At 53.9% G+C, this 26,046-nt stretch overlaps 2 protein-coding genes and 1 pseudogene across 2 annotated transcripts in view; 2 read left to right on the plus strand and 1 right to left on the minus strand.

The window, feature by feature from the left end:
• Positions 1-26,046, plus strand: part of LOC146764291 (uncharacterized) — a 140,480-nt gene that overhangs the window by 106,138 nt on the left and 8,296 nt on the right. The window lies entirely within an intron of this gene.
• Positions 852-4,184, minus strand: LOC144247922 (class II histocompatibility antigen, B-L beta chain-like; annotated as a pseudogene).
• Positions 8,798-15,716, plus strand: LOC146764294 (serine/threonine-protein kinase PAK 3-like). The gene is made up of 11 exons (XM_085564963.1): positions 8,798-8,876; positions 9,318-9,355; positions 9,813-10,061; positions 10,552-10,643; positions 11,474-11,522; positions 12,535-12,644; positions 13,399-13,516; positions 13,909-14,008; positions 14,425-14,621; positions 15,039-15,176; positions 15,622-15,716. The coding sequence occupies exons 1-11, from the start codon at positions 8,798-8,800 to the stop codon at positions 15,709-15,711; spliced, it is 1,260 nt and encodes a 419-aa protein (XP_085421089.1). The 3' UTR covers positions 15,712-15,716.

The following is a 26,046-nucleotide window of genomic DNA, read 5'->3' on the forward strand; positions in this document are numbered from 1 at the left end:
GCTTGGAGTGAGGGAAGAGAGTGAGGGAAGAGTTTGGTGTGCTGCTGCAGCTCCATCCCTCATGGGAGGATCCGGGCTGGATGATCCCCAGTGACCCCCATTGGGCAGAGCCCTGGTGTCCCCGTATGGGGAATAAAACAGAGAGTAAAGCAATGGAGCTGATAAAGGGGCCCGATATCTGAGGCCTGACTGAGCAGAAACTGTGGGAGACACAGACACAGTTTCAGTCTCCCTGGGCAAGAAGACTGACCAAGCAACATGGTGTGAGACTTTGTGATAAGATAAATGTTCCCAGGTGACCTGATGTCACAAAGAATGTGTATCCAATGGGAAATTGTTACCAAAAACAGAGCCATGTATAAGCACCATACAAGTAAATCCCTGTATAAACACTTGGTACACTTAATAAAATTGGCTTTGTTCTAAACTCGGATGTCCCCGTCTCTCCATGGTGGATAACCCTGTTGTGGGTGATCCCCGTTGGCTGGGGGAAGGTGCTGGAGGGATTTCTTTCCCTTCTCCTGGTGCTGCCGTGGTTTGGTTGGTAATAAATTCCCTCCCTGTGCCCAGGCCGGGTCTGTTGTTCCCGTGCCGGTGCTCGGGGCGGGATCTCTCCCGTTCCTTCTCTGCACTGCCGGGCCTCTCCTCAGCCAATGAGAGAACGCGGTGGAGAAGAGTCAGCCAATGAGAGCGAGCGGCGCTGATGACTCACCAGTTGCCGGGCAGACCCGCAGCAGGCAGTGTTCCCCACCTGGACCCGCCCTCCCTGCCCAGTGCCGGCCCCGCCGTGGGGTCCCCCCAAGTCCCTCCCTAGTGCCCCCATGAACTGGGCTGGGTTTAACTGGGAAGCTTTACTGGGAACACTGGGAGCAGGGGGCAGGGGCACAGTGACAGCAGGTCTGGAGACACAGGTCCCCCCAAAATCAGCGTGGGGATGGAGCAGGGGGTGCCGGCCGGGCCCGGGGTCACGGCGAGGGGCTCTCACCGCCAGCGGCTCAGGAGCTCTGTGGGCAGAAAAAAGGGGGTGACACCAGGCTGGGGACCCCGGGGAAGCATTCACATTCTGGGGGAGGGGGGACACAACCCCCGGAACCCCCCTATTCTTGTGCAGGTAGAACCCGATCCCCAGTGCCAGGAAGATGAAGCCCAACACAGAATCCCCAGTTCGTCAGCATCTTGCTGTGGCAGCATCCAGCAGCATCTCTGGGTGGTCCGCAGGGGTCAGGACCCCCCAGAAACTCTCACAGGCACCCAAGCCTCTTCAAGCACCCTCCTGGTCGCTCCCAACCTACTCAGGATCCCTGAAACCTCCCTCTTGATCCCTTCCTGACATCCCCAGGACCCACCAAAGCTCCTCCTGTCCCTCTCAGTATCTCACAGCCTCCTTCCAGTTGCCCCCCACTGCTCCAGGACCCCCAAACTGTCAGTCCCTTCCCAGCCCCACCAGGGGTCATCCAGACTCCTCCCAGTCTCTTCCCAGCACAACTAACCTTGTCCCAACCTCTGCTTTTCCATCCCCAGTCTCCATCCAACTCTTCCAGGCTCACTCTCATCCCTCCCAGTCACACCCAGCACACCCAAACTCCCTCCCAGTGTCCACCAGGACCCCCAGAACCCCATCCCACCCTCCCCAGTATTCTCCAAACCCCTTCTTAGCCCTTCCAAACCCACAACCTCCTCTCCCAGTTGAAACCAGGCTCTCTCCAACTCCCTCCCAGGTGATTCCAGCACATCCCAGTGGCTCTCCTAGTGCCCCCAATTCCTCACCTGTATCCCAGTGCTGGATCAGGGGGTGCTCCAGGCTGACGTGCTCCACCTGGCAGGTGGAGGTGACCCTGGCCCAGGTTGGGGTTTCCAGCAGCACCAGGAGCTGGTGGGTTCAGTCCCCATTCGGGACCATGTCGGTGGCCACCACAGAGAGCTCCTGCTGGCCCTGGAACCACCTCAGCTGAATGGGAGCAGGGTAGAAATCCACCAAGGAGCAGAGCAGGTGACTGGGGCTGGGCCGGGAGCTCGAGGGCACCAGCGAGATGGACACGGTGGGGGGCACTGGGAGAGAGCGGGGACACACTGGGATCAGCTGGGGGGAACTGGGAGAGAGGTGGGAGGGGTGGTGTGGCCTTGGGGCAGACTGGGAATGGACTGAGAGGGACTGGGAATGAACTGGGAAAGACTGGGATGATACTCAGAGAGAGGGGAGAGGATGGGGGGCACTCGGAGAGGGTGGAGATCTCGGAGTGAACTGGGGAGGAACTGGGAATGGGCTGGGAAGGAGTGGGAGGGACTGGGGCGGCACTGGGAGGAACTGGGAATGGGCTGGGAAGGAGTGGGAGGGACTGGGGCGGCACTGGGAGGAACTGGGAATGGGCTGGGAAGGAGTGGGAGGGACTGGGGCGGCACTGGGAGGAACTGGGAATGGGCTGGGAAGGAGTGGGAGGGACTGGGGCGGCACTGGGAGGAACTGGGAATGGGCTGGGAAGGAGTGGGAGGGACTGGGGCGGCACTGGGAGGAACTGGGAATGAAGCGCGCGGCACTGGGAGGCCGAGTCCAGTGCGGGGCACGCGGCGCTGCGGATCTGCCTGGCAACTGATGAGTCATCAGAGACTCGCGCTCTGATTGGCTGAGAGGCGGCAGCGCCACGCCAGGCTGAGATGGAGAGCCGGGAGGCACTGGGAGAGACTGGGATGGACTGGGAGAGCCACGGGGTCAGTTGCAGGGACAGAAGGTCTCGGGGATGGGCACAAGGAGGGCTGAGGGCTCTGGGGCGATTCCCAGGGAGGTTTTGAGGGCCCTCAGGGTCATTGCCAGAGCAGGGCTCGAGGGGACACGCTCTGCCCCACGCTCACCTCGGCGCTCCGTGAGGAACGGGCTGAGATACTCGTGGTTGTACCGGCAGAGCCAGTCCACCGCAGTCCTTCTTTGCTCCATAACGTGCGGATCGCTGTTGCAGTACCTGGCTGCTGTCCCTGGAGTATCTGTCCCGTGGTATCTGTGGATACCATGCAAAGGCCTTTTCTGCTTCTTTACCCGGCACTCTCCTTGTAGCTGTTCAGGCTGGAACAAATGGCTCCCAGAACAGGGACCTTGGGCAGTTGTCCAGTCCCGGAGAGCGTCTCCTGAAGGTCATCGGATCCGGGATCTTTGGGAATTCAAGCGCTGTTTGGGACCAGCTCCAGGAGGAGCTTCTTCCTTCGCTTTGTGAGAACTGTTTCTCCTGGCCTGTCGGCACCCCTTTGGAATTCTGAGGGAAGGCTGCCGCTTTGGAAGGGAAGCTTTCAGAATCCAAAGGACCGGCAGGAGCCCACCAGCCCCCTCGAGGTTTCGCTTTTCCTTTGTGTCCCTCGCATTGGTGAGTACTCGCAGCGTGGGCTGCCAGGTGCCCAGGGGAGAGCACCACACACAAACACATTTATCTTAAGTTAATCCTTTTGCCTCGTGGTGGGGAATTTTGGGTTGTTTGGGGAACATGGACAATCATTTATCCCCAGCTCAACGAGAGATTTATATTCAGATTAAAGCAACCTTAGTACTAGGGAATGTTTCATTTAAAAAGAGGGATCTTAAAACTTTTGTTCGGTTTTTGTTTGAGCACTTTCCTGAGGCTTCCCAGGAAGATGTTTTGTCAGTTTCGTTCTGGGGGAAAGCTGGGTGATGCATTTATGATATACAAGTGGGGGGGAATTATAAAGTGGGCAAGTTTAATCCTATTTTCAATTTGATTTTTAAATTAGTAAAGCCTAAGTGAGAAAGTGGGGTCCCTGGTTTTTGTTCCCCGTGTTCCTCCCTCCCTGATCCTAACCCTGCTTCCCCTAAGGGTGGGATGGGAGCCAGACCCTGCCCATGAGCACAGGGCTGTCACCTACTCCCTGCTGCCTCCTGCCCCACTCAGTCCCTCTCTCGGGCTGGCCCTGGCCACTCCAGCCCGAGCCTTCCCCGCTCCCTTGTCCCCGACTGCCCTGTCCCCAGTTTGGTCCCCAGCTCCAGGAATGTCAGTTGTACAGCCCCGCCTCGGGTCCCTCCCCTGCGCTCGCAGCTGCGTCGATGGTGTCACCATCAGGACCAGCCCCTTCTGTCCCCTGCCCACATCCCCGAGTGGGCCCTTGAGGGTGGTTCCCTCCTTCTCCAGCCCATCCCGGTTCCCACGCCGCGGAACCGAACGCGGGCCTGGCTGGAAGCCTGCCATGCTGGCCTGCAGGCCCCGAGTCACCGGGCCCCACCGCTCCGCCGGAGGCTGCGCGCTCCAGCCCGCCCCGACCCACCTTCCGAAGAGGATGAGGACGGCGGCACCCCGGCAATAACAACAGGCCGGGAGGAGGCTGGACACGGATCAGGGAGGAGCCCTGCGGGATGGGGACCTGGACTTGGTGAGAGATCTCGATTGCCTTGCGGCGCCTGTCATCATTAAACGGGGAAAGGAGCCGCGATGGGAGCGGATTCCTCACACTGAGGGGAAGGAGTTGAGAAAAGTGGCCAGAGACTACGGCCGCAATTCTCCATATTTTAAAAATGTATTGGACTAAACTTTCGCAGGACATACCTTAATTCCCCATGCCTTCCATTACATTACCACTGCACTATTGCAGTGGAAAAAACTTTTAAAGCCAATCCTATCCAAGTATGACTTGAGTGAAGTTTTAGGCGAAGGCCAGGAAGGCCTTGAGGCTTTGGCAGGAGAGGGGGAATTTAGCAGACCAGAGGATCAGGTCATGCTGCCCAACAATGTCTTAGATGACATCAAATCTGCTGCAAAGACTGCTCTTTTAAAAATCCCTGATGGAACCACCCTTGTCCAAAACTTTTCTTCAATCCATCATGGGGTTGAAGAGACATTTGTTAAGTTTGTTGACCACCTCCCAGAGGCCATCGATCGCCAAATTGATAATGTAGAGGCCAGGGATGAACTCCTGGGAAAAATGGCAATGTCTAACGCCAACCCGGAAACCAAAAAGCTTCTCGGAGCTCTTCCCCAAGATCCAGAGCCACCCATCCCACAGATGGTCGACACCTGCACTAAGGCTTCTTCTTCAGAAACTGCTTTAGCCCTGGCCGTGAGCAAAGGGGTGGGGGAGGCAGTGGTGCCCATTAACAACGAGAGGTGCTTGAACTGTGGCCAGTTCGGCCATTTCCAAGCAAACTGCCCTCACTGGCCTCCTGTGCACTTTAACTCACCTCGCTGCCCTCTCCAGAACACCTAGAAATGATCAGCCCTCGCAGCGTCCGGGAAACGGGCGGGGAGCGCGGCGCGGTCCCGCACGGAGACAACGAGCGGCAGCCGCGGCCCCGGGGCCGAGGGCGGGCGGGCGAGGCCGGCGGGCGGGCAGCCCCGCCGGGGGCGGCTCAGAACCGCAGTCCTGGGGCGAAACTGCCGCCCCCGCCCTGCTGCTGCTCCGGAGCTCCTGCGCCCGCAGCGTCCGCGGGCACCGGCCGGGACAGAGCCCGGGAAGGAGAAGGGGCCGAGCCTCGGCGCGGCCGCCAGCGCCGGGAGCGGGACGAGCCCCGCACGGCAGCGCCCCAGCACCGGCGCCACGTCCAGCATCACCAACACACACGCAAACCCGCTGGCCAAGGTAAAAAAGTCCTTGCCTTGAACGTTCTGGGGACAGGAAATGGTTCAATGTCAAAAACAGATACGGTTTCATAACCCAGAATGATAACAAACAAGATGTGCTTGTTCATCAGACTGCTATAAAAAAGAATAACCCCAGGAAATAACTCCACAGTCTAGGAGATGGAGAAATTGTGGAATTTAATATAATACAAGGAAGAAAAGGCCCCCAAGCAGCCGATGTGACAGGACCTGGTGGAGTTCCAGTGCAAGGTGGCAAACATGCACCAAACTGCAAACCTGCAAAATATTACCCATGTCATGGAAGTCCTCCACACTCCTATTGAGGAAATAAAACCCAAAACCAACAACCAAATCCCAGCAACAGCCCAAAAGCTGAAAGAGCACAGAAGACCAATAAGCCATCCTCCATCCAAGACTCCACCTCCATATCAAAACAACTTTCCAGTCCGATAAATCTCACTTCTTCTAATACCCTTCCCCAATTCCTGTGGCCTCCCTGCCCCCCTCCCACTTTCCCCTTTTCCTTTCCGTTGTCCTATTACCCCTTTTTTATGTTCCCACAAATTCCTACCTCCTTTTCCCCCTTTCCATGGCCTCCCTACACTAGTCCCTTTCCCCAGAGTTCCTTCATAATACCCGAGGGAGTGTAATTGGGGGGAAAGAAAGGAAGATTTTCCTAAAGTAACTATCTTTTTCTTAAAAGGTAATGATTTCTATTTGGAGTTTCCAACAGGCACACCACCACCTACATTACCTCGTACAGAGTCTGTCACAGCCAGCAGCACTGCCACAGGGGCCAGAGAACCAGTCCCTACTGAAGGCTCCTGACTCCATCTCCTGATAAACTGGACTAAGAAAACCCCACATCCCTCCTGCCAGCTCTAAGAAAATCTATTTGGACATTAGAGACTCAGAATTGTTTGCATTTTGAAAATTGTCGTATGAGCGCTTTTGATTGTTTTTGTCATTTTGTGTTGATTCAGTTGATCCTCCAGAGAAGCTTTCTTAATAATATAAAAAGGGGAATTGTGGGGACCCTGGGGGGCATTTCCCTGATTTGGGGAGACGTGGGAGGCTTCCCTCAAGGGGCTGTTGGACTCCGTTTGCTCCTTTCCCTGTTCCTGTGTCTGTTCCTGTGTCCCTGGGCCACTCCCTCCCTGTTCCCTGACTGGGCCTCATCTTTGTACTGCCCAGGGACCAGGGTCACCCCCACCCCGACTCCTCGGGACAGGGAGAGCTGAGAGTTGGAGCAGGGGGATGGGTGTGCTGGGGAAAACCCTGAACATCTCACGGCGTGGCTGAATCAAACATCCGTGGATACCATGCAAAGGGCTTTTCTGCTTCTTTACCCTGGACTCTCCTTGTAGCAGCTCAGGCTGCAACAACTGGGGATCATCCAGCCCGGATCCTCCCATGGGGATGGAGCTGGAGCAGCGCACGAAGCTCTGCCCCCACTCAGGACACCCGCAGGGCCTCCCTGGTGTGGAAGTGCTGGTGAGTGATGATCTCTGAATTCCACCTGAAGCTCTTCTGACATTCCAAGCACTCATAGGGCCGTTCCCCAGTGTGGATCCTGTCGTGCTGGGTCAGGGTGCAGCTGTGGCTGAAACCCTTCCCACATTCCAAGCACTTGTGGGGCTTCTCCCTGCCATGAGGCTTCTGCACCAGCTCCGAGCTCTGCCTGGATCTCCGCCCGCCTTCCTGGCTCAGGGGGGCTCTTTCCTCCCCGCAGCTCCCTGGGCTGGGTTTGCAGCTCCTCCTCCTGCAGCATCTCCGGGGCTTTTCCTCCTCCTCCATCCAGACACACCCTGGGAATGAAAAATCCTGGTTTGGGGAAAACCAAGGTGGGAGCGCCTTGGAGTAGAGGCTCCTCCTGCCCAAGTCCATTCCTAGAACTCAGCAGGACTCTTGTGTCCATGAAAATCTCCACAATATCAAGGTTCAGCCCAAAACAACTCTCCCAGGAGTTCCCTATCTCTGATCTCTCCACTTTTGGGGTTCCAGAGGTTTCCTTTCCTTGGGATGATGGGGGTCCAATGTCTCCAGGGGTTCCCCCTTCTCAGGTGTCTTGCTTAGGGATGATCCAGGGGCTGTTGGGGCTCCATGGGGTCCCTTCTCCCCTGATGCTCTACTTTGAGATCCCAGGGGTCCCAGGGGTTCCTCCTCTCCAGGCTCCCCCCCTTTCCAGCCAGCCAGGGGTCCCTCAGCTCCAGGATCGCCCCTCTCTGCTCTCCCCACTCCGGGGGTCCCAGGGGTTCCCCTCCTCTGCTCCCCCGGGGGTCCCCAGGACCAATGTCCTCCCCCTGGTGACACTGGGCAAGGGCCACGTGGACTCCCAAAGATCCCCCAGGGGGCTCAGCTTTGCGGTCCTGAAAGATCCAAACCTACACACACACACAGAAAAAAACCTCCCAGGTTTTATTTGGGCCTCCCAGACGACATCTGGGGCTCAATTCCACAATCTGCAAGCTACCAACACACCCCAATAAAAAACCCTCTTAGGGACCCCCCCGATAGATTTGGGGTGAGCTCCCCCTCCCCTCTCACCTGCAGGATGAGCTGGGGGCGATGGTCCCGGGGCCAAGGGTGCTGCGGCCTCAGGGGGCACTGGAACCTCCTGTTTCTCCTCCTTTTCTTGCTCCTGCTCCTCCTATTCCTCCTCCTTTTCCTCTCTCCCTCCTCCTCCTCCTTCCTAATCCCACCTCCTGCCCAGTTCCTGCCTTCTGTATATTTCGAGTGGAGCACCTTGCTTGTTTTTAGAGCGAGAACAAAGATCCCAGCGGGAACACGGCTTGCTGGCTTTAGTCAGAAGTAGCAGTGACTAAAGGTCCTGTTTCCTCTGCTGTGCTCCCGTCCTTGTTCCTCCTCAGTGTTCAGGCTGGGCTATGGGGTGTCCCTGTTTGCTGCATTTTCAGAGCTCCTCCTGGAGCCTTTGGGCAATAGGCTGTGCCCTGGGAGGGTTCTTTGTGCTCCTTTGTGACCCAGGAGAACCTTCCGGGCGGTTTCTGCGTGAGCTGCTGCTGTGATGTCACAGGAGCACTGCCACGTCCCCGAGGTGCTCCCGTGGCTGTGGGACACGGAGGCCTCAGTGTCCCCAGTGGCTCTGGGCACTGCTCCTTGCCGGAGGATCCTCCTGCCCGAGGCATTCTCAGCACCAGCCCAGCCCTGACGGGTGTCCTTGTGTGCTTGCAGGGCTGCAGTCTGCAGGCGTGTGCAGCGCAGCCAAAATGATCCAGCACGTGGCTGCTGCAGTTTGCACGCTGTACTCTGTGGCTTATTCGGGCTATTTTTTAACCCACTTGGCACGTAAGTCGAGGTTTTCCCTCGGTGCTGTGGCTTTGGGCTTGCTGTGTGCTTTCTGTTCTTCCTCTGGACCCGAGCTGACTTTGTAACCAAATGGCCATGAAGGCTCCATTGCTTTGGGAGAGCTCCTGCCAGCAGCTGCAGCTGAAAAAGGGGGTGTCTGCAGCCAGCGGGGCGTGCACAGCATTTGCAATGAGCCCTGGGGGGTTCTGTTCCCTCCAGCGGGGAGTCTGTGGCAGCAGAGCCGGGAACTCCCTGCCCAGCCAAGAACTGACCCAGCCCAGCATTTTGTGCTGTTCTCTTGCTGTGGGAAGGGACTGTGGCTCCTGGAGGGACGCTGAGAAAGCAAAATGCTCTCTCGGGGTTGCCTTGCTCCGTGGCATTTCCCACCACAGGCAGTTTTTCCCTGACAGCATCTGGTTCATGTTCCCTCTCCTGTTGCAGGGCACCTCATGTGTGGTTTCCGAGCAGCTCCTCCTCCGGTGAGTGGGAAAGGAACCTTTGGTGTTTGGAATTGTGCAGCAAGCTGTGAGCTTGGCGTGTGGCAGCCGAGTGCCAGCTTAGGAGGCTGAAGGAAAGTTCCTGTCAGAGTCTTTGCAGCAGCAGCAGCAGCAGCAAAGGGATCCCCAGCAGATTTCTCCTTTTCTGCTGCAGAGCTTTTGAAGGGCTACAGGTCTGGTTTTGCAGGCAGAGGATTGCTTGCTGGCTTTAGCCACGGTGGAATATGGAATTCCCAACAATAAGTGGCAATGCGGACTTTAGCCCATTGTTAGTTTGAAGGACTCCAAACCCAATTTCTGCTTCGTGCAGCTGGATGTGCAGCTGAGGATAAATAAGGTGATCACTGAGATAGAACTTCCTGTCCCTCACGCTGCCGTCTGTCCACAGGGCACAAAAGCAGCACCAGCCCCTCCTCTGGCTCCCTCTGCTCCCAAAGAGGAGGCCAAAGAGGAGGAAGACAGCAGTGAGCTCCCCGCTGTTCTGGGGGACGCTGGTGAACTTCCCTCGGTGCCGGGAGATGACAGTGAACTTCCCGCTGCTCTGGGAGACGAGGGCGAACATCCCGCGCTGTGGGAATACAGCGGCGAGGCTCCCGCGGCGTGGGACAAGGACAGTGGACATCTCCCGGTGTGGGACGAGGGCAGTGGATATCCCCTGGTGCGGGACGAGGATGGCCAAGCCCCCATGGTGTGGGATGAGGACAGAGGACATCCTGTGCCTTGGAAAGAGGAGGGTGAACTTCTCCCAGCATGGGAAGAGGACAGTGAATGTCCCGTGGCTTGGAAAGATGATGGCGAACCTGCAGCATTTTGGGAAGAGGATGGAGAATCTCCCTGTGCTTGGGAAGAGGATGGAGAACCTCCCTGTGCTTGGGAAGAGGACACGGAACCTCCCTCCGCTGTGGGATCCTGGGCTGAAGGTTCTGACAGCAGCACAGCCCTGCAGCCAGAGGGGAGAGGGGAGTGGTGCCTGGTGCAGCTGAGTACGTCTGCTCTGTTCCTGTGTTCAGAGCAGGGGGCTGTGTGTGTGTCTCGGCATCAGCTGCAGCCAGCGTTGCTCTGCAGCTGAATGTCACAGGGGCATTTATTGTCCTTCCCCAGCTGAGACCAAGGGGCTCACGGCCCCAGGGAGTGGGGCTGCATTCTGGCTCTGCTCTGGCGGGGTCTCGCTCTGGTAGGGAGCCTCTTCCACGTGGTTTCTTTCAGGGAACATTGTGAGCGTGGAGGAGCCTGCCGAGAAATACCTGGAAGTGGAGCAGATTGGCCAAGGGTAAGTGCATGGCAGCTACTTCTGCACAAGCAGCCCAGGGGCTGTGCTGGTGCAGGATCAAGGGAGAAGTCAGGAGAGCTCCAAACACCTTCAGACACTGGGGTGCCATCCTGCTGTCTCTCAGTCCTGATCAGAATTGAGAACTGTGGTCAGAAGGAGCCGTCACAGGCCCCTGAGGCTGGCAGTGTCCTGCCTGCAGCAAGGAGCAGGACCTGGGAGATCTTCTGTGTCTGGAACTGGATTGCTTAAAAGAGCCACTCACCATCTGGAGACTGTCAGAAAACAGTTCTCAAGGAGATTTCTTTCAAATATTTTGCTTCAAAAAATGTTCTCTGGTCAGCATTAACAAGCTAATGGTTTGGAAACAGGAACCAGAGATGAACTAATGAGTGCTCTATTCTAGCACAGCTCATAGAGCCCATACATTCAGCAACAGACACAGAGCTGATGCACTCTGGGGGAAAATGCATCACCTGCCTGATGGCAGGACCCTTGTGGATCCTGCAGGTCTTAGGCAGGAAATGGAAAAGGATGAAATGCATTCTTTTCCAGTTCTTTAGACACCCATTGCTCACTTCAGGTTTTGAACTAAAGCAATTCAGCGTGGACATTTGGGATTGGCTCCAGCCCAATTCCTTCGTGTTGGGTCTCAGTTTTCTCTTGCACACCTGGCATGGCAGAGGGCTGGTGGCTGCTGCGCTGTTGTTGCAAGGGTCGATGCACCCAGGTGTTTGTGAGCACTGCAGGCAGCAGAGATCTCCAGTCTGGGCTGGCTTTCACTCCCAGGGCCTCAAGCGCTGCTTCTTTCTTCTCTGCTGTTTTGTCTCCAGGGCTTTCGGAACCGTTTCCAAAGGACTCGACAGGGCCACTGGAGGAGAGGTCAGTGCCAACACGCCCAGCACGTCTGGCAGCTCTCCAGGGCTCTCCCCTCTGCTGGGAGCTGTGGCTGCAGCTCTGGGGGCCAGCAGAGCTTTCCTGCACAGGCTGCTCCTCTGAAGGCAGAGCAGTGTCAGCCTGCAGAGCACAGCTGGGACACACTTGGTCCTTCTGGAGTGCCCAAAGGGATGCAAGGAGGGCAGCGGTGTCTGTCAGAGCAGGACATGCTGGCTTCCTCTTCATATTTAAAAGTGTGAATGGATCAGGGCTGGAGACTGAGGCCCAATTTATCTTCACCCCAGCCTCAGACAGGAACACTATTTAGCAGTTTTTCCATCCAGCCTTTCATCTTTAAAGGGTACCTCAAGGCCTAATTAGGGAGAGGTCCTGCTTGGGCTCAATTTGGGGATTTAATTCCACTTCAGCTGTCCACAGAGAGAGAGGGAGAGAAATGAGAAGATGGATGTCCAGAGCAAAGCTCTCTCCTAAACCCTGCAGTTGTTTTTGGGTCTGGGGTCAGTGACAGCCTGTGACAGGGATCACCTGAGCAATGGATGTGTGTGTTTGCTTTGTTGTGCAATCCCAAACAGAGTAGCTGCATCTGAAATCATGACCAAATCCCATAGAATTGCTAAAGGGTTACTGGCTGTTTTGCACTGTTTTCACAGAACCAGAATTACCTCCTGCTTGCAAAATGTGTTTGAATAATAATGAGAGTGTTGAGGCCATATGAGAAGACTGTAGGTGCAGAGAATGTGGTTAGAGCTTGGAGGCTGACAGCTGAGGGGCCATTTCTGCAGGGCTTGCAAGGCCAAATGTCTCTGGCCGTGTGTCCTGTAAGCAGCCCCAGCGAGCAGAGCAATGGGCTGTGGGAGTGGCCCTTGCTGAGCTCTGGTGCCCATCCCAGGGCAGTTTGGCACAGCCCAGCTCCGTCGCTCCAAAAAGCCTCGCCCCGTGTTGGCTGTGGCCTCCTGCCACAGACTCCTCCAGTTAAAGGTCTGCAATGTCCCCTCAGGTGGCCATAAAGAAAATGAGTCTCAGAGGGCAGAACAGGGAACACGCTGTGAATGAGCTCCTGCTCCTGAAGGACAAGAAGAACCCCAACATTGTCAACTCTTTGGACAGGTGAGTGCTCCAGGCCTCACCCCGTGCACGGGCCCTGCCTTTACCTTTCCTGGCACCCGTAGTCTGTAGCCTGTTTTGAAAATGCCTGACCCAGCCGTATCTTCCCAAAACAGCAGCCTGGCAGTTCGCTCCCTCCGTGTGCTTTGGTTACTTTGGTTTGTTTTTTCCTTCAAGTTGACCCCGTTTTCTGTGTCTTACAGCAAGTGCTGATAAACCACAGCAGAAATTATTTCCCTTGGCTTCTTCTTCCCAGCCCTTTTCCATTGCTGCAGATATCAGGAAAACCAGGGCCTTGTTTCCAGAAATGCCTCATTTGCCCATTTTTCACTGGCATTGCCTGTTTCTGAAGGGACTTTCTGAAAGGTTTTCTGATTGCTTTTGTCCCAAGTGCTGCACGGCCTCCTCCCCTGGATAACCCTGGGGGTTGTGGTGCCTTGTTCTGCAGGGAATGGTGGAACTGATGAGCTCAGAAGCTGAACCAGCTGGGGGCCAGTGTTGTGGTTCCACACTGATCTGGGCTGTTGCTAAACTGCATTTTTCACCTGCTTGCCATCTAAGGCCTCTCCTTTCTCACAGGTGTCTCCTCCTTTAGACTGTGCAGATTCCAAGGACTCTGCAGCCTGGCAGGAATGTCTCTCCATCGGATTCTGTCCTCATGGACAAGTGACCTGGAAACAAAACTGCACTCCAGACTTTTCCATGGGGGAATTGAGCACTGCACATTCGTCTCCATGTCACTGCTTTTCTTTTCCAGCTTCCTTGTTGACGGAGATCTCTGGCTGGTGATGGAATACATGGATGGAGGAACTTTGCAGGACGTTGTCAGACAGACACGCATGGCTGAAGGAGAGATGGCAGCTGTCAGTCGGGAGGTGAGGGATCCTACCTGTGGCTGCCACGGCTTGGACACGATGGTCCTTCCACAGAGGCGTGAGAACAGGAGTGGCTCCATGCTCAGGGCTCTGTTTCTCTGTTGTTTTTATGAGCTGGAGAAGAAAGAGCCTCTGCAGTGAACGGCCTGCCAGCATCGCTGCACTTCTGCTCTGTTCTTGCTCTCTTTCCTGCTGTTGTGGCACTCTCTGTCTGTTCTGGATTTGATGTGCTGTTCTCAGCTTTGCCCTGAACCGTTTGCCTGGAGCCTGTCTGCTCTGCACTCCTGGCCTGTCACAGCAAAGCTGCTGCTGGCAGAATTCAGAACTGTCCTTTCTTGTGTGATAGATTCCGGCCATTGGTTTTTGTCCTGGTGTTTCTTGTTCTCTCTCAGTGCCTGCAGGGTCTGGATTTCCTGCATGCGAACCGGGTGATCCACAGAGATCTGAAGAGCTCCAACATCCTCCTGGGCATGGCTGGCTCTGTCAAGCTGGGTGGGTGTTCCTGGCCAGGCACGGCGCTCCCGGGTGCGGCTGTGGGGCTGCTTCCCAGTGCCGGCCAGAGCCCCACGAGGGCTGCTGGGGGCACTGCCCGGCCCCTGCTGCCAGCTGAGAGCGGCTGCCCCTGCAGAGAGCTCCGGAGAGCAGCAGGGTGCCAGGGGTGGCTTTGCTCTGTGTATGGCCCCCCCAGAGGGGCAGGAGTTGGAATCTAAAGCTTAAGGGAATCAGTAAAAGCCACTGCACAAAAGCTGAGGGTTTCTTTAAGGGTCCAGTTCCACCTTCCCTTGGCTACAGCCCTCAGCACTTTTCCAGCTGACTTCACTACTGCATTCTCAGACTGAGAGTGGGGAGTCTTGGTGCTTGGTTTCCTCATTCCAGCTGCCTTTGACAGTGTTTGTTTCTGTCCTCAGCTGATTTTGGCCTCTGTGCTCAGCTCAGCTCTGAGCAGGACCGGCGCAGCTCCATGGTGGGCACTGCTCACTGGATGGCCCCAGAAGTTGTGACCAGTTCTCCTTATGGCCCCAAGGTGGACATCTGGTCCTTTGGCATTGTGACCATTGAGATGGTGGAAGGAGAACCTCCTTACTTCAAGGAAACGAGGGCCATGGTAAGAGGCAAATTCTCCAGGGGCTGCAGAGCCCTGTGAGCACAGGGTGACCCTGCACTGGGAGCAGCAGCTGGAGGTTTCTGCACCTGGGGAAGGGAATTCCCAGAGGACTTGAGCCTCAACACAGACAAATATTCCACAGTCTCCAGCAACAATTTGCTTTGGGATTTATGCTGTTGCAGCTCTTCTGGCTGTGAGGATGACCTGAAAATGTGAAGCAAGTGCATCAGCTCTTTCCAATGGCTGTGGCAGCACCAGGGTTTGGGTTTTTTGGTTGGCACAGGACAATGAGCTGTGAGCAGCATCTCTGCCAGGGAGGAAAGTGCCCCTGGAGGTGGTCCTGATAACCCGGGGTCGCTTTGAGCACCTGTGGGTGGGAAGGAAGCTGGCAGAGCGCTGAGGTTGCTTTTCCTGCAGGCTCGCGCTCTGATCCGGCACAACGGGACCCCGCAGCTGCAGGAGCCCCGGCGCCTGTCGGCTCTGCTGCGGGACTTCCTCGAGTGCAGCCTGGAGCCGGACGAGGAGCAGCGCTGGTCTGCCCAGGAGCTGCTGCAGGTGAATGCCGAGCGGCTGAGGGGAAGCAGCAGCGCCAGGGAGGGGTTTTCTGCTGGGGCCCCTCCGATAGTCTCCAGCCTCGCTGCGTTCCACACGCAAAGCAAGCAGAATCCTCGCCGGGTTTGGCTTGGCAGGGTCCTTTCGAGGGCATCTGCCCCTGGTGCCCCACGAGGAGCAGGGCCATCTTCAGGCAGGTCAGGTGCTCAGAGCCCTGCCTGGCCTGAGCTTGGATGTTCCCAGGGAGGAGGCACCTCCCACATCTCTGGGCACCTTCTGTCAGTGTTTCCCCACTCCTGGCAAAAAGATTCTGCCTGCGATCTAACCTGAGCCTGCTTCCCTCTCCTGAGTTTCAGACCATTTCCCTTTGTCCTGTTGCAACAGAGTCTGTGAGAAAGTTGCTCTGGAAAGTAACAGTTCATTTCTTTCTTTTTTATCCTTTGGGCAGCACCCATTTTTATCATCAGCCAAGCCTCTCTCCAGCCTGACCCCTCTGATCACCGCAGCAAAGCAACTGAGGCAGCAGCAGAGGAGATGAAGCACTGGAGGACAGCCTTTAGTTACAGTAGTTAGTTAGGACAACTAGTTAGTGATGGTAGTTAGCAGTGCTAGTTGGTTATGGTAGTTAGGACAGCCTGTTTGTTACGGCTCTTATGACAGCCTGTTTGGTATGGCAGTTTTTTGAATAAAAACTCTCTTAAGCCTCAACTCCCTTGAGGTGTCCCTTCCTCCTCCCTCTGTGACTCGGCTGCCCGGAGCAATGTGAGGGGAGAGCGGGCCCAGCCTGGCCCAGAGCTGAGCCCCAGCAGAGCCCTGGCAGAGCCCAGAGCAGCCTCGGATCTGCAGAGTCAGCCTGGGAGGAGGCGCTCGGAGCCTTCTGGGCTGCACCCGACTCTTGGTTACAAACTGCGTGTGCTGGAAAATGCCACCGGCTCTGCCAGAGGGCAGAAGGGGCCCGGGGAAGGCCCCAGTGCTCCCTGCAAGGGAAACACCTGCCCTGGGTTTGTTATAGAGAACTATGTAGTTGGTGGCTTTTGCTCTTATGTCTTGACTTCTGCAACTTATTCTTAGTCACAACGATTTTGATGCAGTATAGTTTGTAATCACTTTTAACTGCTTTTGCTGTAATATAATTTGTCAGCTTTTTGTGGCCAATGCCCTGGCCCCTGTGTAGCTCATATCCTCAGAACATCATTCTTGGATGATAGCTTAGTTTGTGCACAGTGTGAAAAACATACATACTACTTTTGGCTTTTGCAAAATATTGAACTGGATGCCATGGTTTGTGCATTAGAATGTTAACTTTTGCAGAAGTAGCTGTAGTTGTGAGATAATAACTAATGCTTTTATTTTTGTAACTAACTGACAGTAATAACTCAGAGGTATTTGTGAAACAGCCAATGTTGATTTAAAGTACTTGTGGAAGTAGCTAAAACCGTCTGCATGGCCAGATAACATTTAAGGAACGGGTGTGATGAGGACCCTGCCGCTGACCCTTCGACTGTCAGGAACTGTCTCCTGCTGATGTGGAAACCCAGGTGTCCCAGGGTGAGGTTCTGGTGTTTGTATCCCCAGTTGTAGGTTCTGTTCATGTTTGATATTCTGTTCTGTGCTCTCAGAACTGACTCTGAAAGTGAAGGTTTGTTTTGTCTTGTTATCAGCTGGCTCACCTCCCCCCATGGTCTGTTCTCCACAAGAGGCTTGTGTGGGCTGGCTTGGCTTGCTTTTGCTGGCTTTGTTTGCTTGCTCTTGCTTCCGCTCTTGCCTTTGCTTTTTCCTGTTAGTTAGTTTAACTAGGCATTCCAATTTTTTCCCTGGACTGTTTCTTTCCCTTTCCCTTTCCTGAATACCATCCAACCTGCTCTGGACTGGGACCTGGGAACCCCGAGGAGCACCGGGAGCCTGCGCTCTGTGATCTGCAGCAGCCATCCCCAGTGCCCAGAGCAATCCCCAGCGCCCAGACCCGGGCGACCACCCCCAGGAGAGACTTTCTGGATTTGTCATCTCTGCAGAGTGGTGAAAGAGTTTTGTTGTCATCTGGTGTTGTTCATTTTTTTTAGTGCTGGGGATTGTTTTGTTAGTTAAATAAACAGGTTCTTTTCCACTTCTCTCAGAGAAAGTTCTTCCCGAATCAGGTGGGTGGGGAGGAGCCGTGGGGGTTTGTTTTCTGGGGGCTCCTTCCAGAGGGTTGGGGGATTTGCATTCCAAGAGCACTCAGGGTTGCGTGTTGAGGTTATGCCCAAGGGGATCTGGGGTTGGACAACACAGCTGGACTGAAGGTTAAAAATGTCCAAGGGGATCTGGGGTTGGAAAACAGTAACACCTAAAATTCTGCTGGGTTGAGAGACATCCAGGATTAAACCTGCTGGGTTGATGGATTAACATTCCATGAGCACTCAGGGTGTAGATATGTAATGTAGACTGTTTGAAAGTAAAAGGTACCTTGTATGTGAAAGTGAGTGAAAAATAAAAGTGAGTAAATGTAGATGAATGGAAGTATATATAATGTAGATTGTTTATTCTGAGCTTTACTTTATCTCCTTGGAGGCAGGTGGATTGTGTTGAATGGTATATTGAGAGAAAGGACTTTTTGAGTAGTTGAAAGAACGTGGTATTCAGGTTGTTAGAGAAAGTGGGAAACAGAGGCAGAGGACTTGTGAAGAAACGTGAGGAATGGACTATCACATCTAAAATGGACAACACCAAAACACACCAAAGGAGTGTTGAAAAGGACTTGCATAGAAAAATCAGCAAAAAGGAGTGACAAGGGAAACAGAGGGCAAGCCTGGATTGAGCACTGTACTCACCAGCGAGAAGATCACACGTACCTGCTGTGGGCAGCAACCCCACAGGCAGGGGAGGTGGGGGTATAAGCCATGCCAGACCTCTGTCATTCCTGTTTCTGTCTCTCATTTGTTGTCTTTTCCCTTCTGAGATACAAGCAAGATCATGTCACAAATGCTACAGAAAGTATTACATGGAAAGAAACCAAAGTTCCTTTTTGGTACACACACCCATGTCAACAGCCACAGACCCACCCAAATTGAGTACCTGCAGGCAAAAAGGGGAAAAACTGCAGTGTACCAGGATAGGCTGGCTTTAGACTGTTTATTGGCTAATGAAGGGGGTTTCTGTGGAAAGGTTAATGTATCAGACTGTTGAAAATAGATGACAATGGGGAGGTCATCCTAGAAAAAAACAACCCAGACACCAATCCAAAAATGGGAAAACAGTGTTAAAAACTAACTGGTGGGGTAATGTATTGAGGATGGGATGGTGGAAGAAATGGGGATTCTTCCTTTTATGTGTTACAACTGTTATAAATGAAAATTTGTCCAGCCAAATTAATATGAAAAAATAAAATATTTATTTTGCAATCAAATTGTACCTGGCCAGCCACAAGGAAAGAACAGAGTGGAGCCCGGGGTCGGCCCTGGGTGTTCAACAAAGAGGTCAGCCTCAGCAGAGGTTTTCCTCTAAGCCCACACACCTCCATCCTGGCACAAGCAGTTTTTATAGGGAAAATTCTGCCTGAGGCCAAGATTTCGGCAGTCAGTCTTCTCTTCAGAGTCCACATGTTAATAAGATTTTCTTTTTTGGTGATGAGGGAGAACAATTTAGTGTCTGGAGTTTGTTGAATCCCTTGATGAAATTTACGGGAGGGAACGCTGCATTCACCTGTGTCTGCCCAAGGATTTCCATGATATCCATCTCGGGTCCTTCAGGCAAGGATCAGCACCGGGGGTTCCTGTATCTCCCCAGCCATGGCCCATCTCCTGGGGAGCCGCACCTTCTTACTTGTAAATCAGTTTCCAATATACACCCGGTCTCACCTGCGAGGGTGGGGGGGAATGCTTATACAAACGTGTAGAGTGTTAGAGTGTTCTAACAAATCTAACAAATATTCAATATCACATATATCATATTAGAAATGGAGCCAATTATATCTGCTACATATAACAGTATGGTAAATGTAGCTTTGTAGATAAAATGAAGCTTTAGTAGTTAAAAAAGAAACTATGTATGTGTGTGTGGGGGGGGTGTTTAAGGAATGAGATACTCGTTTCAAGGAACACGCAAATCCTCCAGAGAAGAGCAATTTATGGTTTTCTTATTAGAAGAAGCTGATTTCTTCATGCCTGGCTCAGACTTGAAGACCCCGTGGGAATTAAAGAAAGCAGTTGACATACAAGAGACAGAGTTTTTTGTTTCAAATAGAATGTATGTATAACCATGAAGGATATATGAATATGCAACAGTGTATTGTTTTAGGGGTGATTCCTTCATTCACAAGGTACATTCCTCTTGGCTTAAGTGCCTGAGAGCATCTGGACCTCAGATATTCTTTCCTTTTTATTGTCTTGTAATTGTCCTAACTCTAAATTTTTATCAGTCTAATTCTATTCCTATTTTTTTCACCATTTTATTATTAGTAAACTTTTAAAATTCTAAAAACCTAATGATCAGCATTTTTCACAAATTCCTATCAGGAGACAGAGAAACCATTTATCATTTCTAAGGCATCATTAGATTACAAGCTGTCCTCGGAATAAGAACCAACCAGACAGCTCCAGCTCCTGACCTTCCTGCCGACCAAGCCACTGAAATGAGGAACACATTTCACCAGGAGATGGGATCAGGTTATCTGTTAGCAGAAAAAGGAGGAGTTTGTGGAAAACTAAATTACTCAAACTGATGTTGGCAAAGAGATGACAAGGGGAAAGTGTTGAAAAAGATAAAAAAGGAAATAGGAAAGCAGTTTATGTATTGGTCCAAGCATGTAAAGGATGGGAATGGGACACACTCTCGTGGCTCCCCAGCAGACCAGGGGTTAAACGTTGGGACTCTCCTGGATTTTCCCCGGAAAGGGCCCATCTCTGCACCAAGCTACCTTTTTTCATTTGTAAATTAGGTCTTTCTTTCTCTGCCAACTGTGGTGTCTCCAGCCCCGGCTGCAGCCACTGGTCATTTAAAACTTTAAGAATCTTTTTGTACAAGCACAACTGACTTGATGCATATTTTACATAAGCACGAATTATTCCACAACATATATTACAATGGGGATGCAGAGATCCCCCTGCAGGTCCGTGGGGGTGCAGAGATCCCCTGCAGGTCCATGGGGATGGAGAGATCCCCATGCAGGTCCATGGGGATGCAGAGATCCCCTGCAGGTCCATGGGGAGGCAGAGATCCCCTGCAGCCCCTGGAGGAGCCGGGCTGGAGCTCGGCGATGCCTGAGAGGAGGCTGTGAGCCCGCGGGCAGAGGGGCCCCGCTGGAGCAGCCTGTCCTGGCAGGACCGAGCCCGTGGCACAGTGACCCACGCTGCAGCACTCGGAGGGGGCTGTGCCCAGGGGATGGACTCCGCTCCGAGAAGTTCCTGGAGAAGTCTCGGCCGGGAGAGAGCGCAGGGTGCAGCAGGGAACGACTCCTGTCCCTGAGCAGAGGGAGAAGCCCCGGGGGATGAGCTGAGCATGGCCCCATTCCCTGTCTCCTGCCCTGCCGGGGGAGGAGGTGCAGCTGGGAGCAGGGAGGCGTGGGGAAAGCTGCATTTAAGGCTCTGCACTGACCTCTCCTTCTCCTGCTCCGAGTCTTTGGAGTTTTCTGACAGAAATCTCTCCCCTGCCCCACCCACCCACAGGGCTTCGGGCGGGTTTCCCTTTTCGGGGGAAATCAAAGCGAAGCACTGATGCGCTAACGAGGGGCAGGAGAAGTGAGGCTCCTGGGCTTCCCGCAGAGGCGGAGGCACGGGAGGCGCAGGGCCGGGAAAGCCGTGGCGGGAGGCGCGGAGAAGTTTGTTTGTGTGGGCAGCTCAATCCCGGCTCGGCCCGGGCCCGTGCCGGGGCTGTTGCTCATCTCCGGCTTTCCCCTCACGCAGCCCGGGGGCGCCGAGAGCGCGGGGCGAGGCGGGGCCGTGCGCAGAGCCCGCCCCGAGCTCGCTGCCATTGGCCGCCGGTGCCGTCAGTCGCGGTTGCGGCGCGCTGATTGGTGGGAGCGGGGCGCGGCGCGGCCCCGGCGGCGGGCTGAGGGCGGCCGTGGCCGCGCAGCGCCGCCATTGGCCGAGCGGCTGTGCGGGCCCGGCAGCGGCGGCAGCGGCCGGAGCGCGGTGAGGCGGCGGCGGCGGAGCTCGGAGGCGGCCCCGGCGCAGGTGGGAGCCGCGCTGGGCTCTGCGGGGGCTCGGGGCCGGCTGCGGGCGGAGGGGGCGGCAGGGGGCTCCGGCGGCTCGCCGGTGCCGTGTCCGGCCCGTGCCGGCCCCGGGCTGAGGGCGCTGCGGGAGCGGCTGCCCGCGGTCTCCTTCCCGCCGGGGCCGGGCAGGAGCCGCTGCCGGAGCAGCGCTGGCTCGGCCCGGCTGCTGTGGGTAGGACAGAGGGGCTGCCCCGCGGCCGGGAGCGGGCGGGGAAATTCCCGTAGCCGGAGGTTCGTGTGCCCGGGGGAGAGCGAGGAGTCCTGTCAAAGTGACTTTATTGCCGAGCAGGGGCAGAGGCCGTGGGGCATTTGCCGTGCGCTCTCTGCCGTGCTTGTAGTCCGCAGCCTCCTTTTTATCCTCATTTTCCCGGCCGCATCTCCCTCTGCCTTTGCCCACCGGCTGAGTTCCTTGGAAGGTTCCGACTTCCCGATGCGCCTGGAGCCTGTCCTCGTTAATGTGCACCCTCCTTTTGTAGAACAGCCGATATTCATGGCTCTGTTAAGTCTTTGTTCTTCTCCTCGAAGTTCGGGAATGTAGCGGGACTTTGAGCAGCTGTCTGGGTCAATTTGTAACATTTATTGGGACTGATGGTTTCTCCCCTTATCTACATGTGCCCGGCCCTATCTCCAGGCAGATTCACTCCTTGACTCTGTTTTGTCCTTCCCGGGTCCTCTTTGTTTTTGGGATTATTCTCGGTGCCCTCATTCCCTGTCCTTTTGTAGCCGTTTGTGGATCAGGAGGCCTGGCTGCCACCTGCATGCCCTGGCTCAGCTGCTGGATGAGCTGCACTGCCAAGGTGTGGAGCATGGTAAAAAGATGAGAGTTGCTGCAGCACAGAAGAAGAGAAGCCGCATTCCTTTAACCCCTGGTCTGGTGGGGAGCCAGGAAAGCGTGTCCCATTTCCATCCTTTCCGTGATTGACCAATACATAAACTGCTCTCCTATTTCCTTTGTTATCCTTTTCACCACTTTTCACTTGTCATCTCTTACCAGCAGTAGTTTGAGTAATTTAGTTTTCCACAAACTCCTGTTTTTTCTGCTCACAGATAATCTGATCCCATCCCCTGGTGAAATGATGTGTGTTCCTCTTTTCAGTGGATTGGTCGGCAGGAAGGTCAGGAGCTGGAGCTGTCTGGTTCGTTCTTCTTTTGAGGACCGCTTGTAATGTAATGATGCCATTGAAATGATAAATGGGTTCTCTGTCTCCTGATATGAATTGGTTCGGGTTCTCAGGGGCTGGTCCATGGTGTTGTAGGATTTGTTCTGGTGGCCATTAATCTTTTCCCCATTTTTGGGTGCTCCCTTCAGCTGGGACTCCATCAATTGACCGCTTTTTTCTAATTACATCATCAAATACTTGAATTCCAACTGATTTTCCTGAACTTGTTCTAGCAAAAACCCCAGTGCTCTGATACACCCTGTACAGCACAGACAGGGACAGCAGATGTTGGAGTGGGCAGAGGGATGATCCCCCCCTTATTTTAGTGAAGTTTTCCCAACATTCTCCATTTGCTGTTTCCCTTTGCAGCTTCAGCCATTTCTGTTGCAGAGTCAGAGATCCTCAGCATGGGCTCTGCCTTCAGCTGTGCAGATTCCATCTGTGCAAGCAGGCAGAGCTTGGGGTGAGGGGCAGAGGGAATCAGCCAATTCCTGCCCCAGGCAAGAAGAGCCAGGTACATTGTCCTCAATTTGCCCCTGCAGTGTTAATTTGCATTTCTAAAGCTCCTATCCAGGCTACCTGTTTAAACATTAAGGGGTCACCTTTAAATCTCTTCTAGTGATGCAGCCTAAAGGTGAACTTTGAAAAACCCAGATCAAAATTTTTGTATCTTTTACAGCTTCACAAAAACATAGAGAAAAAGGCTCAAGGTAATTCAGTTTTTTCTACTTCCTCTCGGAAGAAAAACTGATTCTCACATCCTTTACCCAAACCTAAGCACTATATAGAAGTATGAGTAATAAAAAAATACTCTAATGCTCTAAACTTTGCACTGAAACTTCAGGAAAAAGAAAAACTTCACTAATCTTTTTAGTGTTAGAGTCGAGGCATTCCTTGATTCTGGCCAGGATGTGCAACAAAAATCATTCCATTCCCACATAGCCCAGGTGTGCAGAGAAAATAGTTCCATTACATGCGGGTTTTACTAGGTTTTCCCCAAATTTGTGCTGTCTGAAGCAATCTAAATCAACTGGTTTAATATTCTGTAGTTTCAAGTTGTGCAGTTTATATTATTTGGTTTCCTATTGGACCCGGATTTATTGGTTTGTGCTGTTAATGAGGTGGGAAGTGCTGGATTTCCTTCTCAGCCTTTTGCAGACCAGGTGTCTGCAGCCCTGCCGGGGGCAGTGTCTGGGGTAGATGTTGGTTGCTGTTTGCTGCTGGGGTTGATGTTTTGCTGCTGGTCGTTGTCTTTGTGGGTCTCTTTTGGGCCATTCCCAGTGTGTTGAGATGTTAAATTAATCTCCACTGAGTGGTGTAACATCCCTTAACAAAACCTTTAACATTTGTTTCCCCAAGGCCAAGGCAAAGCAAACCTGAGTAGAGAAATCAAAGGTTAACAATGCTCAAGTCTATGAGCTGGTCTATTTTCCATGGATGCACTGGCAGGCAGGGCAGTGTGTGAGTGTGAGTGAGAGCCAGAGTGGAATTGTCCCGGTGTGTCCCCAGCAGCTGTGGCAGTGCAGGCCCAGCGAGCACTGAAGCTGCAGCAGTGGCAGCAAGGGCTGGCCCCGGTGGCTGGAGCTGCCCAGGGAGGGTGGCCAGGCCGAGGATTTCAGCAGAGGAGGTGTGGGCAGGCCCAGGGCCTTGCCCCGCTGTGGAGCCCTGGCTGCTGCTGCGCTGCCTTCAGTGCAGGCTCAGGGGGGCCTCCCATCCTCCTGCTGCAGGCGGGAAGTGCAAATCTCCGGGGCTGCAGAGACCTGGAGCCCAGGCTGAGGGGTCCCCCCGTGTTCAGCTGTGCTGGCGGCTGTTTCTGGCCTCGGGGCCCCTTGGCATGGGCCACGCCACTTGGCCACCAGTGGTGCTGCTTTGCACTCCTTAGGCAGAGCCCATGTCCTGCTTGGATGTTGGCAGCAGCAAAGTGCCAAGGCAGGCTCTGTGCCAGCCCAGCTTCCTGGGGGAGAGATTGCACCAGAGACAGGATTCTGGCCACAGACTGCTTTAAATGTGCATCCCTTATCTGCACCCTGCACTGGGTGGAGAATTCCCAGGGTAAGGAATTCACAAGGTCAATTCCAAGGGGAAATAATTGAATATCTGCCCTGGCTCTGGCTCTTCTTCTTGCCCAAGCCAATGGCAAAAGCCATACCCATGACATCTTGGTTTCTATCCCCAGCTTCCAAAGGTGTTTCTTTCTTTCCCCATTCATTCTTTGTACCCAGCCTGAGCTCTGGGTCAAGAGGTCCCATTGTATTCCTAAAGCTGCCATAAGCCCCTGGAGGATCTTTCCTGTAAAATGAGTTCTGCTCTTTGAATCTGTTGTTTCTGCAATCCCTTTTATAGAAATTACTTCTTTTAGAGATGCCTTATTAAGTGATCCAGTGGTTGCTGAGCAATCAGAATTGCTTTTGCCCCCCCTGTTAGGTGAGATGGTGTCACCAGAAGATATTGAAGCCTTCCTGCTCAGGGCATTTCAGTGCCAGGCTCTTACAGGCACACACAGCTGTGCTGGTTGAGCTGACCATGGGGGTAACCTGCACTTTGTCTGATTCCCTTTCCTCAATAACAGCGTGTCTTGGAACTCTTTTCCCTTCTGCTGCCCTTGAAGAGCCATCCACAAAGACATTTTCTGCCTCAGGCCAGGCAATGTCTCCTGAATCTCCCCCAGGCTGGGTCTGGAGCTGTGTCACTTGAATGCAGTGCTGGGTTTCTTCCCAGCCCCTCTGTGGGCTGTTCAAACAGGAGGCTGGGTTAAACCCTTCCCCTGTCCTCAGTTCTGAATCCTCCTGTGCCACTGCACAAGTTTCACACTGTAATAACCGAGCATTGCTCATCCATTGCGAGGCTCTTTTGGTGATCAAAGCTTGAACTTGATGGGAGACTGGAACAGTTGGAGATCCTGTTGTCATCAGTTTTGGGCCTCGGTTCTGTTGAATCTGTGGCTGCATAATTCTGCAGACAATGAGGCCACTCCGGCCATTGGGTGAAACATTTTGGCCCAAGGATTCCTTTGGCATGGCCCTGTTTAACATTCACCTACAATTCCAATTTCTTTTCTGTAGGGAGCACTGTGCTCCAGGACGGTTTAGGGGAATGGAGACGAGAGATCTCTGAAGTTGCTCTTGGGATATAAGGTTTATTAGGGATGGAGAAAGGTCTTGCTTGGAGCTGCCAGATGCAGCACCTGGCAAGCTTGAGGGGATGGGGGAGGGGAGAGACAAGAGGATGCTCTAGGACAGGGTGGAGGTCCTCAGAGGGGGGAAGATACAAGAGAGCGTCTGGCCCCTCGGAGACCCCTTATCAGGGGCTTCAAGGTGGGCTGGAGCAAGACTTGGGCCAATGGTGTTACAGGCACTTGATGTTTTAGGGGAGGGTTACAGGTGAACCATACATTTTGGGGGGTGAGATGGAACAGTTCTATTTGACTTTTGGACTTATCTGTAGGTAACGGTATTGTCCAGCCAGTAGGGAGGATTGTTTTCAGCATGGCTGTATTATGAATAATTATATTTATCCATCCTTCCCAACA

The sequence above is a fragment of the Lonchura striata genome, chromosome 35, assembly GCF_050655825.1.
Source record: "Lonchura striata isolate lonStrDom1 chromosome 35, ASM5065582v1, whole genome shotgun sequence".
NCBI lineage: Eukaryota > Metazoa > Chordata > Aves > Passeriformes > Estrildidae > Lonchura > Lonchura striata.

Excerpts from the sequence above, each read along its gene's own strand:
- LOC146764294 (XM_085564963.1), top strand. The coding sequence starts at position 8,798 with ATGATCCAGCACGTGGCTGCTGCAGTTTGCACGCTGTACTCTGTGGCT. Across the intron at positions 11,523-12,534 it reads ACAGGGCCACTGGAGGAGAG|GTGGCCATAAAGAAAATGAG; the intron begins GTCAGTGCCAAC and ends ATGTCCCCTCAG. Across the intron at positions 13,517-13,908 it reads TGGCAGCTGTCAGTCGGGAG|TGCCTGCAGGGTCTGGATTT; the intron begins GTGAGGGATCCT and ends GTTCTCTCTCAG.